At 35.0% G+C, this 16,014-nt stretch overlaps 1 protein-coding gene across 1 annotated transcript in view; it reads left to right on the top strand.

Annotated features, from left to right (window-relative positions):
- Window positions 1-16,014, top strand: part of PUDP (pseudouridine 5'-phosphatase) — a 51,186-nt gene that overhangs the window by 7,597 nt on the left and 27,575 nt on the right. The window contains exon 4 of the mRNA XM_031557255.1: window positions 14,726-14,944. Coding sequence (XP_031413115.1) covers window positions 14,726-14,944 — 219 coding nt within the window. The remainder of the gene's footprint in view (window positions 1-14,725; window positions 14,945-16,014) is intronic.

Genomic DNA, 16,014 nt, shown 5'->3' on the forward strand with positions numbered 1-16,014 from the left:
AAAAAATGGGATTACGTTATAGTGTACCAGAAGGGCTGAAATAGTGGAAATCAATGGATTTAATGTGAATCAGGAGATACTATTTCATTTTAATAAATTGCTGTTTGGTTGAGAGGTTTGCTTTTATTTTTGATAAGTAAGGATGTTTTTGTGATTTACACACAGAAAGCTTCCTTTGCCTCCCTTTCTCTTCAGGATGGGAGGGTAGGTCCTTGGATGACTGTAAAGTGCTACAAGAGCATTGCTGCAAAAAAAATTACACCACATGAAATGATGGATCTTCATGGTAAGAGTTAAACCTCCCTATAGCATTATATTGGACTAATAAAAAGTAGTTTGCTTTTTGGCTTTGTGGAGATGGAGCTGCAAAGAGCGTGTAGCAGTGCAATAAATTTTATTTAAAAAATTAAAACCAGTATTTCATAGGAAATATATCTCAGGGAAATGAAAATACTTGATTCACTAAGGTATTGCAACATATCCAGTTTTTACTTCAATGCCTAATGAATTGGTATTATTTTTAGTTTAACCTTATGTTTTTGTGAATGAAGAATAAAGAGCAAGAGGTAGCATTTTTATTTTGGTACGTGTCTTCTGTGTGTTCTAGAACTCTCAAATTTTTATCTGGCAGTTGATTGCAAATTATATGTTATTGTAACATTTAGTTTGAACAAATATCTGATTCACCACTGACTTTGTATAATTTTCCCTTTATCATGACTTTGCCTGTTTTCAGAATGGAACTGAACTTTTTCCCTGTCCATTTTTTGGAACCTGTTACAGAGAGCAGGTTATTAGTGTGTGCATTTGGAAACGCTGTAGAAGAAAAACGGAAAACTGAAGCACATGTTTTATGAATGTGAAAGGGAGTATATGTTTTATTCAAAAAATGTATTAAGGTAATGAATGAGTGACTTCTCAGTAACTCTGAAACAGCAAAGAGAAACGCCCTAACAGTACGTGAAAACTTTCCTGAAGAAATCTTTCTATAAATGAAAGTTAATAATAAAATTGAATTCTGTAATTCTACATTATACACTTTGGTTTTCCTTAGTCACTGCTCCAAGAGTTTACATTTCAGAATCTGTGTACCTGGTACCTCTTTGCATTTGCTTTGTATATAGCACCTTCCCCTTGCCCCAGCTTGCCAACACCCAGCAGTTGTGAAAAATGCTTAAATTGAGCATAGGTGTTTCTTCTTCCCTCTTCTCATTACCCTAGTTAATTGAGTAAAATCTATGTGATCTAATCAATTTCTACTAACAGGGAAAAGGAATATCCATTACAGCAAAACCATGGAATTTATTCCAGTATTAATCCATGTCCATTTCTAATATTGTAGTCATTACATGAAATAGATTGGCATTTTCTTTTTCTTTCTTTTTGTAGCTTTCGTGGGGCTAAAACAAATGTTCCTTTTTGACCCAGCTGTTTCTGTATTTATATGTAGAGATCGTCAGAATGCAGTTTTTTTTTCCTCCGTGTACTCTTCAGCAGAGGTTGTTTACCTTTCACTTGCAATTCTTACACTATCTTGCATATTGGAATTGTTAGCGTCTGCTTTATATTAAATATGTATGTTCAAGAAATTATATTTAGTGAATGTTTTAACCTTATTTTAAAGTATATCTCAGAAGAATTGTATTTAAATATATATATATATATATATTTATATATATACTTCCAGTACACTTTCTGGACTGGATCCTACATTTCCTTTCCTTTCCTCCTATTTCATCAAAGCAGTCGTCTTGTGCTATGAATAGCTGAATAGCTGATTGATAGTAAATCTATATCCTGGCCTGATAATTTACTTCTGTTTAATCATATCTTACATGTCTGAAGGAGTCAGTCTTGGAATAGTAGACATGAGATCTTTATTGGAACTGTTTTGTATTCTAATAAGAAAATATAATGTGACTGGAAAACTGTTTTATGACAGTATTGTTTGAAAACTGCTTCCAAGTAAGACAGAGAAGGCTAATAGAATAAAAATTGTGGAACATCAGAGATTTCTTGTAATAGAAAACTACAGAAATTTGTTACCGTTAGAACTGAAAGATAAAAAAAAGTCAGCTCTTAAGAACAGAATGGAATAAAGTTTTATAGGTCAGTCTTATATTAATGATTACTAGCTGTTATTTTTTCCCATACCTTTTCAGGTGCTCATCAGAGAGGTCAAATTTTTTCCACATTTCTTTAAACTTCTCACTACTTCCTAAGTGTGAAGTTCCTTGCACTGCACTTCAGGCATAATTTGCTCATTTACAAGCAGAGTGATAGCAAATTGTTGCTATGGAGCAAAGAATTCTTTTTTTGTAAATCTAATTTCAGGTTAGTTACTATGGAATTGGAAATGCCTGCCTTATTTGAGGTATTTATATTTAGAAACAATGACTTTTATTGTTTCTTGCTTGTACATTGTACCTTAATTGATTCAGGAGATTTCTTGTTAATTTTGAGTAATGAGTGAAAGACTTCTGGATATTTTCCTATTTTGTTTTGGGTTTTGTTTTTTTTTTTGTTGTTGTTTTTTTTCCTTTAGTCTTTGGATAGAAGGAAGGAAAATGGGGCTAGTTTTGGAAGTAAAGCAGAAATGCTGTTCATGTACTTATTGAGCTTATGCTTTGCCAGCCTGTGTTCTGCAAGTGTTGTTGCAGTAGGACTAAGCACACCCCAGTGATGTAACTCCTGAATTAGGCTTATTAAAGATAAACCATAGATGAGTGAAGCTGCTTGCTAATTAAGACAAAAAAACTCTGACCTTTGCTCACAGAAGTGAGGTAGAAGAAAAGAGAGATTGAGTGAAAAAGGAATGACAGCTAGTCCAGTCAAGAATATCTGCTTTTATTTTAGCACATTAATTGCATGGAACAATGAAAGGATGGACTACAGTTTCTTGCATTCTCTGAGTCTCTGAACACGTATTTTTTATTTCATTTAGTAGGATACACAGCTGTGTTTTTTGTAACTCTAAGCTGTCACATTCAAAACACAGTCATAACATAACATTTCCATTATGCCCAGAACCATTGTCTACTAAAATAAGATTCAACCTCTCCCCTCTGAGATAGCTGAAAATATAACCTTAATAGCTGCCATGAGAGCATCTTCTACCAGCTTTGTATTTTTCCTAAAGCCCTCATATGAATTGGGTTCACGAAGGTGCTAGCGAGGTTCTTGTCTGCAACCTTTTGTAATCATTGTATTCTTTCAAGATTGCAGTGTGCATGATTTTTTTTTTTTTTTTTTCTTATAAGACATCCATGGCATTGTTATTTTTTCCATGTTTTAAACAAGCTGGAAGAAGTTAGGTTAAATAAATAAATTTTAATGTTTGAAGATCTTATGCTAGTTTAGAGTTATAATGTGCCTTAAAATGTCATAATACTGGCTCAGTTTTATGCAAAACCTGGACATCAGAGGAGAATTGGTTCTCTCATGTCCTCTCTACTAGGAAATGCCGCTCTAGAAAAAGTTTAAAATCTAAAATATTTTATGTGCAAGTAAAGACTGGTCCAGTATATCCAGTACATTCTGGTACCTGATGCGTGCCAAATTTGCAGTCTCTCTAAGGGCACTTCTACTGAAATATAAGTATTTTTGTGTGCAATAGAGGTATATTAATGACTTTCCTCCCCAGCAGATGGAGGTCACTGAAATGGCTTCAGACTGTGCTGGTTTAAATCCATTTCACAAGTAATTTGCATTAGATATTTAATTTTGAAATGTCTCATCCATATCTTACAGGAGCTAATGCGTGCCTCACATTTGTTGTTCAGTCTTCCAAGTCAGTCTGCATCTTCTGTATTAAGTAGTGACTACGTATGATGGGAGGCAGTGTTCGTGGACAGACAATATAACCTAGTGCACAATTTTCACAACTGAAGCCTAGCTCAAAACAAGTTTTTCCAGTTAAAAAGGAGTACTGTATTCACTATTGTTATTGTCAGTTTTTACTAGTATCACTAGGCAGACTTCATCATATATGCAGAGAGTCTAAGACTTTCAGCACAATTTTTAATATGTATTGGAAAGAAAACTATATACTTTAGTAGCAGGCTGTGGGATGTCTTGAGAATTATTGTGCGAATATTCATGAAGAAGATAAAAATAAATTTTAATAAATGATTGTTATTACACACTGAATTCTACAGGTGGCAGTCTACCGGAGGATATTCCTACAAAAGAATACTGATGCAGTACAACTGCAGTTGAGTAGCAGGTCTTCATTTCCTGCATGTAGGAGAAGTTCCTCTTGTAAAGCGAGGTATGCTCAGCACACAGCATAGGCTGGAGTGCAGGTAGTGTTTCAGCTGGGAAAGCTCAGAAACGCAAAAGCCCTTAGGCATCTGTGTATCAGTGGATTTGGGGAGACTTAGTTGTAAAAAGCCTTTTTGGCCAAGTGTAAGTTTTTACTTTGTGTCAATAATAAAGCATTTGATTATAGTCTAAAACAAATTGAAGTCTTTGGTAGTTCTGGGGTATTAGGAAACAACAACAAAAAAAGCTGATAAAACAGCAGACATGACACTCCACTGTTTAACTTTGCATGTTCCTGCTGTAGGCTGCTTGATGTCCTTGTAGCCTGTTAAGACGTGCCTCTTTTTTACCATGAGTCTGGAGAAAAGAAAGGGGGAAAAGGCTTGCTGTCACCATGTAAGATGGCTGTGTGGTAATGGCCTGAACTCCAATCCTCGTGTAGGAGACAGTAGTTGTAGTCATACAATTTCAGAGAGCCCTCTGGCTTGTCTGGATAAAATTCCACATTTATATGGTGTTAGAAGTACCCTAAACTGGTACCTGTAGAATAATTCTGAGAGTTCATCTATGATTTTCAGACGAACAGTTATTTCAGCTCATGAAATGTAATTTTCGGTTTCCTCTGTCACACTTACCACATTTGCATATATGCACATCTTTTTTTATTACTGCTTTTGGCTAAGGTTAGGAGTTCTTAGCAGACTGCTTTTAGAGAGATAATGTGGACAGGTCGTGCAGTATTTCTCAAACTTTCTCTTAGACTGTAGATGGCCAGCCAAGATCAAACGCCCTCCCTTGGAAAATCAAGCACATTGATAATGTTTGGTTTTCTCTTCTTAAATATTATGACCACAGAGAAGTTACTTTATCAGCTGGTTTACTTCAGGTTTTTTAGATGCCTTTGAGTGGAAGGAAGAAATTAGCTTTATTAATCTGTAGTCCTTTACACATCCCTTGTGGCAGTATATTTTTGACACATTGCTGCAATTAAGTTTAGAACATTGTTCAAGGCTACACTGGAAAAGTATTTTTCTTTTCTATTAAAGTCACTCTGTCTTTTGAAGTGTTTCCACTATTTAGGAAATTGGCTTTTGGGGCAGTATTCCAGTGAGTGATTTAGAAATATGTAACTGGAAGTCAAACATGTTGAGTTCCCAACTCGCCTGAATCTTTGTATATCTGTGTATAATCTGTGTATATGTACTTGTCCTGGGCAAGGAAAACCTTCCTGATAATAAGGAAATTGGTATTTGGAGAAAATGTAGTGTGCTGAAGATAATTTTCGTGCCTTTTTAATATTTTTTTTTCTTGTAGGAGGGAATAAAATTTTCTGACTCTTTTCCTCTCTCCTTCAGATTCCTTTTTCCATTGTTTTCTGCTTCAGATTATAAGTTAAACAAAACATTTCTGGCATATTTGTTCAGGGAAGGTTATGTTATAGCTTTTCCTAGAGAGAAAGTACATCTTAATTAAGAAGTTTTTTTGTTTTTTTTTTTCTTCCACTTACGTCAGTAACATAGCAACCCTTTTTCTTTCATCTACCTTGCATGGTAGTTTTATCCAGGTGCTTTGGAGCATCTCACTTCAAAGTAACATTTAAAATCCTGTTTTGCATTCCTAAAGACAATACTGTAGCCATGTGTTGTCAGCAGTGAATCAAGAAGATAAACTCCCTTGGTGAAAGGCTGAGTTCACTGTAAGCGTGGTATAAGCTGTTCTTCCAGGAGCTAGTGATTGCTCTTCTGAGTGAGAGTAGTCCTTGTATAATACTGTTGCCATGCTGTAGTTGTTCATATGCTAATAAGTGTATAACTGTGACTTGTCACATACATCTTAAAAATCCATGCCTCTGTTAGCTGTTGGTTTAGCCCTAACAAGCAGATGTTGGCACCATGTCAAAAGCTTTTTCATGGTTGTTCTTTTTTTTTTTTAACACTTAAGGGCCTTCATGAATGCCTAAGAGCATATCAGATAGTTTCTATGCATCAATGGCTTTTCTACTTTTAAACTAATTAGGTGTTGTCACATAATTGATGCTTAATAAGTGTAACTTTAAAATGTTTTTAATTATGTCATATATATTGTCTGCCATATCAAATGCGGTTCCCTTGTTTACTTGAACTGAAATACAGATTTATCTTTAGTTTCTCATGTGCTCTGCTGTACTGGTGATGGAATATGTTTTTTACAGCACCATGCCGGGAAACTATTTGAATGGCTTATTCTCCAGTTTTTTTTTCAGTTCGCTATGGCATTAAAAAAAAAAAAAAAAAGAGGGTAAGGTGCATATGTGAATACAAGATTGCATTAAGACATCTGCTTTATTAATGCAAATTAAGAGCCTTTTGAATTTATTCAGAAGCTTCTTCCCCACCCTATTCCCCAAAAGCTTTTTCCCCACCCCAATCCCCAAAGAAATAAAACGTTTCATTGCATACAAAATGAGAAATTGACTTCCTCTTCAGCTCCGTAGAAGAATTCTCCTAGTATAATCCCAGAGTGGCAAATATGTGATGCTTCTTTGGGCACAGTTCTATGCAGCTATTATTTTGTGGATACTAAGCTTACTTTAATTTTACACCTGTTAACAATAAGTTGAATTTGTTTTAAGATGCATCGTATCAGAGAAGGACAAGCAGACCGGCAGTGCTTTAACTGAGTTAGCCAGTGGCAGTGTGTTTCCTTGGACTTAGTGAAGTAAGCACTGTGCAGCATAATGGTATATCTTGAAGTGTACTTCTATTAATATTTCAGTACAACATAAGAAATAGATTTGCAAAAATTAAAGCTCCAAAACAGACTTCCTGCTCTCTACTAAAATGAATAATGGATCATTTTAATGATTTTGTTCTAAGTGCTAATCAAAAATATAACGATTTGCAAATCATTGCTCAAATCGGAGCAATTTTAATTTTAATTTTCAGCAATTATAGTCATTACATTTTCTTTATCTTTCAGAAATTACAGTTTATCAGTTATGTAAAGTGGTTTACAGAATAAGCTGCTCCTTATGATTTTGAAGCAGCTATTACTTAGTGCTTCCTGGTTATCTGACTATACGTTTTACCAACCTGAAGCTTTAAGTTACAATTGGATAAACTTATTAGTACTTATGGAAGTAGATCAATCCAAAGTTATAAAGCTTGGATATAGTAGTAGAGTTTCATTTGACTGTTTCCATGAGCAGGTTGCGTTTGGATTCATCGTCCTTGACTGTGGATATCAACACCCCATGCCTTGAAATTGAGTCATGGCTCAAATTGTTTGATTGAGCACACATAGAAGTGGTGTTTATTTCTTTCTGTGACAGTGACTGAAATGATTGCCTCTGTATGGTGACAAATTTAGGTTTCATTTTTTTCATAAGCAAGTTCATTTGGAAGCAACAGGGGGAAATGATATAGCAAAGAATAGAACATTCTTGTTCCTTCAATCCTCAGGAGACCCTCATTGCTAAGGTGTTTCAACCCACAACCCTTTGTGCCCTTAATTCAACAGACTCCAGATTGATTTGGATTCACTGGCTATCGCTCATCTAAGTTTTATTGTTTAAAAGGCAGCTGATGCCTTTAAAATCCTCTCCTTCACCCACATCAGTTTGTGTATGTATTGTATACACACATCATATATAACAAAAATCTCTTGAGATGTTAGAGGAGTAGGCTTAGATCCTAAGGATAGATTGAAAGGTTGAATCTCATTTTCTGGACTAGTGCTGTAACTGCTAGGCTATTGTGCAGAAAGCAATTTCTGTTCCTTGCGTTTCTCATCCACCCTCTTGCTAAGCTGCTGTAAGTGATTCTGGGGTCAGCTGTTACATTGCTGTTTTCTTCAGCTTTTAGCCATCACAAATAGCTGTAGTCTTGCATTTTTAAGCTAGCTCTCTCAGTGATGCAAGGATGAATGGAAAGGTGTTGGGAGGGAATATAAGACATATTACAAAACTGTTGTCTACTAAAGATTATTTAGTATCAAAAATCTTAATTCTTCTTTCCCCTTTTAATGGTTGTTTTGCTATCTTAGGAACTTTCATCTCTAATTCTTCAATGGTTCTGGATGGTTTGAGCTCAGTTTTGCAATTTTAGATTTGTTCCAGTGTCAGTTGTATAGTCGCTTAATGATTTTTGCATTGTTTATGCTGTTTTTGTCTGTCTTGTTTAAGTGCTGAAACCTAAAGGGGAAAGGTTCAGTTTATATCTGGATGAAATGGTAACAGAAAAAGAATGGAGAGTGAATTATACACCGTGCTTATTCAGTGGAATAGACTATTGCTACTTCAGTGACTGGTTGCTATAATGCTGTTGAATTTTTTTATATATTAGTATTTTCCATTGTAGTAATTTTTTATTATTATTATTTATTTATTTATTTGAGATGGAACTGTAATTGATAAACTTTTTGTGGATAGTATCTTCCATTACTTTCTGGTTTTAGAGAATGTCTTATTCTAAGTTTGTTGTTCACAGGCTGTTGGTTTTGTATTCTTTTTTTTCTGCTTATGAAAAGCACCAATAGGATCTTGCAAGGTTTGTGGATACTTACATAAATTTTATCTCAGCAGTGACATTTCATAAACTCTGTGATAGTCCATGTACTATTTGGCAATGTGTGTTTCTGTTTCATATTCACATCCACGGTTATATGGACTTTTCAAGTACTGGTCCAACTTTGTGGTCAAACAAGCAAAGCACATGTACTGCTTATGGGGAGAGAGACTGCAGAGCAGTGCGCTTGATGATGAATCTCTTTAGAAGACAGAGCCTTACTAAGAGACATTTGTTGCCTGGCTTTTATGCAGTGCTGCAGCAATTGTGCTGCTGAGTCTCATAGACTTGGCACAATTCAACTATTAGTGAGCTGATGAGCTCTACCTTTAATAGACTGGGGAGGGAAAAGGACTGTGATTTCATGACTTTGCATGTCAGTGTAGGTGAGTGTGAAGCTTGGAGGACTATTGATTGAGTTTTGCATGTGATAATTGACAAGACTTGACAAAGTTAGTCTTTCTTTTGGGAAATCTGTCACTGTTTTGATTTTGCCAGTACGACATTTATATCCAGTGTTCTTTCCCACTTCCATTGATACAACGGGAGGAAAAAAAAACCAAACACAACAAGGCCTGTGCTACCTAATATTCAGAAACAGAAAATATAAGTATGCCTTTATTATTTCTATATGAACAATCTTACATACTTTTTGAATGCTCGTTTCCCCTATCATTTCAGCAGCTGCACAGATGTGTTTGCAAGTTAGCACTTGATACTGTGCTAATTGTCACAAAGTTGCAAAAAGCACAGTAAATATTTCCACATCTATAATTGTATTATGGTTTATAATTATATTTTGTGCCATAAATGAACACTTGTATGGGTTCGTACGTCGTTGCATATCCTCTGGGGTTGGAAGGAACATTGTGAAATACTAATAGGAAAGCAAAATCATAGTAATATGTGTAAATTCATTTTGTGTTGATGATGACAAAATCTCAGGAGGTTTTCTCATATGTGGGCCAAAATTGTGATAAGAATGACCATTCAAGTTTGAATTTGTCTTAACTGAATACTAAAGATGATTCTCTTCCGCACACAGAGAAAAACCTGCTTCATGGAAATGGACATAATAAACATTTTGCTGGAATTAAAATTTCATCTTTACCTAACAAACTTCTCTCCTCTGACAAAATAAAAATCTTGGCAATTTTAGTCTGGATCTGATTTTGACTTACCAGAAAGTATTAAATTCATAGAATTGAAATTCTGTTTAGACTTCTAGCTTAAATATTAATCATAGGTATATTGCATCAAGGAAACTTGTTACAAAGATTGGATGGCTTATTCAAACTCAAAACAAATAGCTAAGATAAAGTTGTGTATACTTATATTAACCTTATTTCCTTGATAAACTAGAGATTATTTTAGATGTGTTATAAAATTACTTGCACAAATTCAGAAGTCATAAAAAAAAAAGAAGTTCCTAATTCATTCACAGTCATAATTTTCTGTCTTAAGCCATCTTGTATGAGTAAGCAATGGTGAAAACTGAGGTTTAGATACAGAATTGGTGACTGCTATACCCTTAACCTAGGTAGACCTGCACTTCTAATTTTGACTGCAGTGATTTGAACAGCTCATACCCCCATGTTTTCCACTGTGTCTGACGCCAAGTGACCTACAGACCTTTCTGTATGTATGCCAACATAATTTTTTTGTTCAATCACAAGCTGAGCAATCCAGCACCTATGTCATTCTTGTCACTTTATTTGTATTTGTTGTGATTGGCTTTTACACATTGTGAACAGCATCAGTGGGGATACCTATGCTTTTTGTGTAGAACAATTGATATAAAAATGACTGCAAGATGATATGTGGCTGGGGAATGCATGTCACTCATTCGCAGTGAACTGTGGTTAGTGGATGAACAGTACATCATGCTGATGATGTCTGTGTAAAAGATGCACCAAGGGAGGAGAACTGGAGATATTAAGAATATTTTGAAGAGCAGGGGACAGTAAAGCTGAAGTTAATGCATTTGCTGCCAAGTTCAGGGGCTAAGAGATCTTGCTTTTTTTTCTCCTGTTGGAACAGACCACAGCCACATGTGTCCTGCTGTGTTCTTGATAAATGTTCCTAATGTGAGCTAGCAGCTGGGGTCAAATTCACTTTCATAAACATATATGTTTATCACCATTTGGGATGCTGTATAGCACCTGGCTAAATCTCCAGCTGCTCTTGCAGACTGGTGTGGGCCTCATTGGCTCTATGGATGTCTGGACGTATTAAGATACCACTAGATGCCTATATTTATGTGCTTGAATTGAACTTCAATTTCTTTATAGTCATTTTATTTTGTTGATGTTTTTATTTTGTTGTGTGCATTAGATTTCTTATTGAAGATTTACAATAGTTTGAAATTATGGTTTCTGACTGTACTTAAACATTGGTAAATCAGCTGTTGTGGATTATTTCTTGTTACAGTTGGGTGAAAATCTAGCTTAGCTTGTATGTGTGACTGGTCTCTCCTGTTCCTGATATACGGTGGTATGATTAGCAAGTAGTAGGGCAAATGTCTGTACTGTGTAAGCGGACTGTTAATTTACAACTCTGCCCTTCACCCTCTCCTCTCTGGCCACAGAACTGTGGGGTCACCCACTGTCAGGATGATAATGGCAATAGCGATACCAAGACTCAAATGTAGGGGACTCCAATCACTGTCTGATTAAGCCCATCAGCATTAGTAGTTCCCAGCTGCTGTGTCACTAGGATGTGGTGACCCCTGTCTTTGAACAGGGAAACATGAAAATACGCGAAGCACTGCCTGGTGTTTTAAAGTCAGGCAGCTCCAAGCCCTAAGTGGGACTTAGGCTGGAATTGCTCCTAGAGAGCAAAGCCTATGCTGTCCCGTGGCTGAGGATACCTCCACCAACATCTTACTCCAAGAACTGAATGACTCATGATCTTCTATGTAAAGTCTGACTTTAGGTTATGATTATAATGCATGCTGATTGATAGGAATTTGACTGGATCTGAAAAGAATTCAGGTGACTGAAAGGTCCATGTAACACGAAATTTTAGAAAATCTGTGGAAATATAAGCAACACTGAAAGCTACAAATATATACAATAACCTACACTGATTGTTAATTATTTTATGCAATGATAAATCTCTAATTATAACCACAGCCCTCAGTGTGAGAAGAATCCCTAAAGAACCTGCTGGTCCTCCGTATCGTCAGATCACAATTGATTAGTTTTTTCAGATCTCCCAGACTTGGAGACTTGAATTTGTATTGGTATTTAGTTGTGTGCTTATAAGAGGAGTGTACAGATTTTTCTTTGTTCAGTCAAAAGGATTGTATGTCCTTAGCTGTTACGCATCCAAAAACTGTGTCTTTTCCAGTAGTAGTCTTCTCAGATTCGGATTGGATGCAGTGTGTGTGTGCGGTTAGGGTGTAACTTCTTTTTCCCAGATTTCATATTTTGTTTCTGTGCTATGTAGTGGCTCATGTCTGCTTGAGCAAGTAAAATACAGAATGGGAAGGAAAGGCGGCTTTCTGATAATGTGCTTATTTAAGTATTTTGTTGGTTTAAGCACAAGTGAGACTAACTCACATTTAAATATATTTAGTGATCATTTGTATATTGAGCAGAGTTTGTCCTTTTTTTTAGTTACTATTTTTCTTGGCCTCAAGAGTACTAATTTCTAATGCAAGTAGCATAATATTTAATTATTTTAATAGGTTTGACGCAAGGTTGTTTATAAGTGCTCTTTGGTCTGCAAACTTCAGCATTATCTAATGTTTTTTAGTCTGTAATCTAGACATTATTAAGCATTTATTTAAGAAGACAAGATTTTGTTCTCAAGTATAGCATGTGATATTTAAATGCAGGAGGCTATTAGATTGAGTAGCTATACTCAATATGAGTCATTCACTTTCAAACAGATTAATGAAATGATTGTACAGATAAGAAAAAAAAATCATGCTCTGCAACTAGATTTTTAATTCCTTGTTTTGTTTTATTTCTGCATAGTTTGCTGTGTGTTGCTTAATAAGATGAGGATTAATTTTCAGTTTCAATTTTCAATTTAGGGTCAACAGTTGACCCTAAATGACGGAAAAGAAAAATCAATAATCTGAGAAATAGAAGGAAAGAACTGTGAAAATTGAAGCATTTTGTTCTTAACTCACCTTCTCAGCTTGCTGGCAGTGTATTACCTGGCAGTGTAAAGCAAACAAGGTTTGTTTTTTTCTTCCTGGTGCTAGCCAGCTTATCGCTTTTTAATGCTAAGCCAGTTGTGTTTCTTCTGATTCAGATGTGTGTGTGATGTGATGCATTTGGTGTGTGTTTTATGACTTTCTAGGTTACTCCTAACATTTTCCCATTAGGTATGATTGGTTGAGAAGCATTTGTGCATCAGCTGTTATTATTTTTCTCTCATATTTGTGCAAAGAACTTTTTATAAATGGTTTGCTACTCTGTTAAACAGTGCAGACAGGTGCACTGGTTCTCTAGCTTTTCTTTTGGTTCAGCATCTTTTCTGATTATTGAAGGGAAAGATGAAAGGGATTGTTCTGGCAGGCAACAATGCGTGTCTTCTGCACTGTTATGTGGTCACACAATGACATAGGTGCAGTAATGTTTCTCATTTGATTTCAGATCAGAACCATCTGCTGATCTCAGGACAAGCAGATTACTAGGTTAAGCAGTAAGCATTTGTCAGACTCCAGAGGAAGGTCACTGGGTATACTGTAGCCATAGGCTCTGCTTTTCTTTCTTCAGTCTGTCTTTTTTTATAGTACCTATTTTAAGTCTTACAATTTAAATGCTGTTGCTTACATCCTAAATATTCAGGAAGTAAGGCAAGGTGCTCATGAATAATTTCAGTATTTTATTTTACCTATAAAAATATTTTTGCATAGCAAAAGATATGGTGACAAGAGAAGTCCCTGATCTCTCTAAACAAATTTCATAAATGCAACTACTTTCTTTCATTACTTTTGTCTTTCACTGCTAACATGATAATAATAAGCAGGCCATTAGAGGTACAAAAGGCAAAAAAATGCATGAGAAGGAAATTAAAGGATGGATAACAACAGTAGTTTTGTTTCAAATGAGACAACTCAAAAAGATAAACAGACTAGTAGAAATACCACTGTTCAGGATCTTTGCAAAAATGAAACAAAGAGCTAAAAGGAGTTTTCTTCCTCTATGTGCTGTCAAATTAAACATTAACATTATTGACCTCCTGCAATGATTTATCAAATGGAGAAGACAGGAAGGATTGTATGCTGATATTAAAAAAAAATAATAATAATAAAAAAAATAAAAATAAAAAAAGTTTTGAAACACCTTTCACTGGCAAAACTGAGCCTGAAGTTTACTCTTGTCAGAACCCCCTTGGAAATCCAAGAAACCAAGTAGGTGTGTTCTGCTTGAGTAATCACATATAAATGCAGATGTGCCAGCAGCACTATAATAATGACTGTAGTGTCTTTTGAAAGCACTCTGAAGCTTCCGTTCAAAGATCCTCTTAAATAATTAATTTTTTTCCCAATTTACATGGAATATGTAATGACATCCCTGAGAACCAGATTTCCTTCCTTTCTTTTCTTTCCCATTCAAGGAATAAGTACAGCATTTTAATTAAGTCAGTGGTTGCTAACCTGTAACGTAAAGTGCCAGTGGAAAAGAAAGTTGATGGAAGAATAGGTCCAGATAGTTCTTTGTTGTAAACCTCAGTAACCTTTTCTGAATACAGAAGTGACATCTTGAAGGACCTGCATATCTCTGAAGTGATCATAGAAGGCTGACTTTCTCTCGGTGAGACAATATATTTTCTTATTTCTGGAAGACTGCTATATGATCATTTACGCTATCCTGTTTGTTAAGACTGGCTGGTCAACTGGCTGCATGTATTTGTAATCTATTCTTGTTTCTTTTTTTTGTTTCTTTGTTTTTTGCCAGATACTGAACGTCTCTATACATTGGTGTTTGAAGAGATATGTGGGCGTTTTGGAAAGACCTATACTTGGGACATAAAATCATTAGTCATGGGTAAAAAAGCACTAGAAGGGGCACAGATTATTCGAGATGTTCTAGATCTTCCAATAACCAAAGAGGAGTTATTACATGAAAGTAAAATGAAGCAGGAGAAGATATTCCATACAGCTGAATTGATGCCAGGTATGCTTCTCTTGAGTATTTATAAACTGCTTATGGAATTAGCTAAATGCTAGCGAAAGTAGAATTTTTTAATCTGATGTCAGTAAAAGTTCGTCTTAGAGACTTGGTTTCATCTCTCTTGCTTTAGCAAGTTTTATTCAAATCTGTTACTTACACATGAAAGATATTTTGTCTGTTAAAAGTACTAATTTTTTTTTCTTATTTATTTGAACAGCTGCTTTTTATGTGTTTTAAAAAACAGAATAAAAAGCAATGTAAATATGCCCAAATTCAGTTTCATAAACCAGGAATTCTTTAGAATGGTTGCTGGCAACTATGTAACACAGTAAGTCATTTTTCTCTGGTCCAACTTTAAGCACAAATATTCTTTTTGATGTACAGGCAAATGTATTTGCCCATGGTGTTTTGTTTTTTTTTTTTTAAGTTTGGTATTCATCTTTCCTAATTTGAACATTTAAACTTAAGCATGACATCTGAGCCAGATGTGTAACAATGAAAAATGAGGGTTTCTCAGGTTATTCTAAGTCAGAAAAGTGTAACCCCTCTGTGAAGCATAAACCAGCTGCCTTGATATGTACAAGAGAATGAATCTCATGAATCTAATTTATGATATAAACTCAAACGTTATATTCCATTACATTTACTTGTGGAATGCTTTGAGAAGAATCCTCATCCATAAAAACATACAACAGCAATATTTAAATCTAGAACTGCTGTTAATTTTTTGTACAAAGAAAAAGTCCTGGAGCAAATATCAATAATTTATGGGGGAAGAAAAAGGAAGTGTGGGAGAAATGAAAAAACAAACAAAAATATATGTATATTTAAATGAGGTCACTACGTGTCACTAAAACAATTCCAAAGAGATTTTTTTCTCTTTCAATATGTGCTTGTTTTTTTGTTTGTTTTCTTGTTGCTTGTTATTTTGTTTGTTTGTTTGTTTTCTGGCAATTGCTGCAACACATTAATTATATTGTTTTAATTTTTAGATCCTTTTTTTATACCTATTCTCATAAAGCATTAAGAGGTTAATTGTTAAAAATGTGATGTGTTAAGACCAAATAAAAAGA

Source organism: Meleagris gallopavo, chromosome 1 (assembly GCF_000146605.3).
Source record: "Meleagris gallopavo isolate NT-WF06-2002-E0010 breed Aviagen turkey brand Nicholas breeding stock chromosome 1, Turkey_5.1, whole genome shotgun sequence".
NCBI classification, from domain to species: Eukaryota; Metazoa; Chordata; class Aves; order Galliformes; family Phasianidae; genus Meleagris; species Meleagris gallopavo.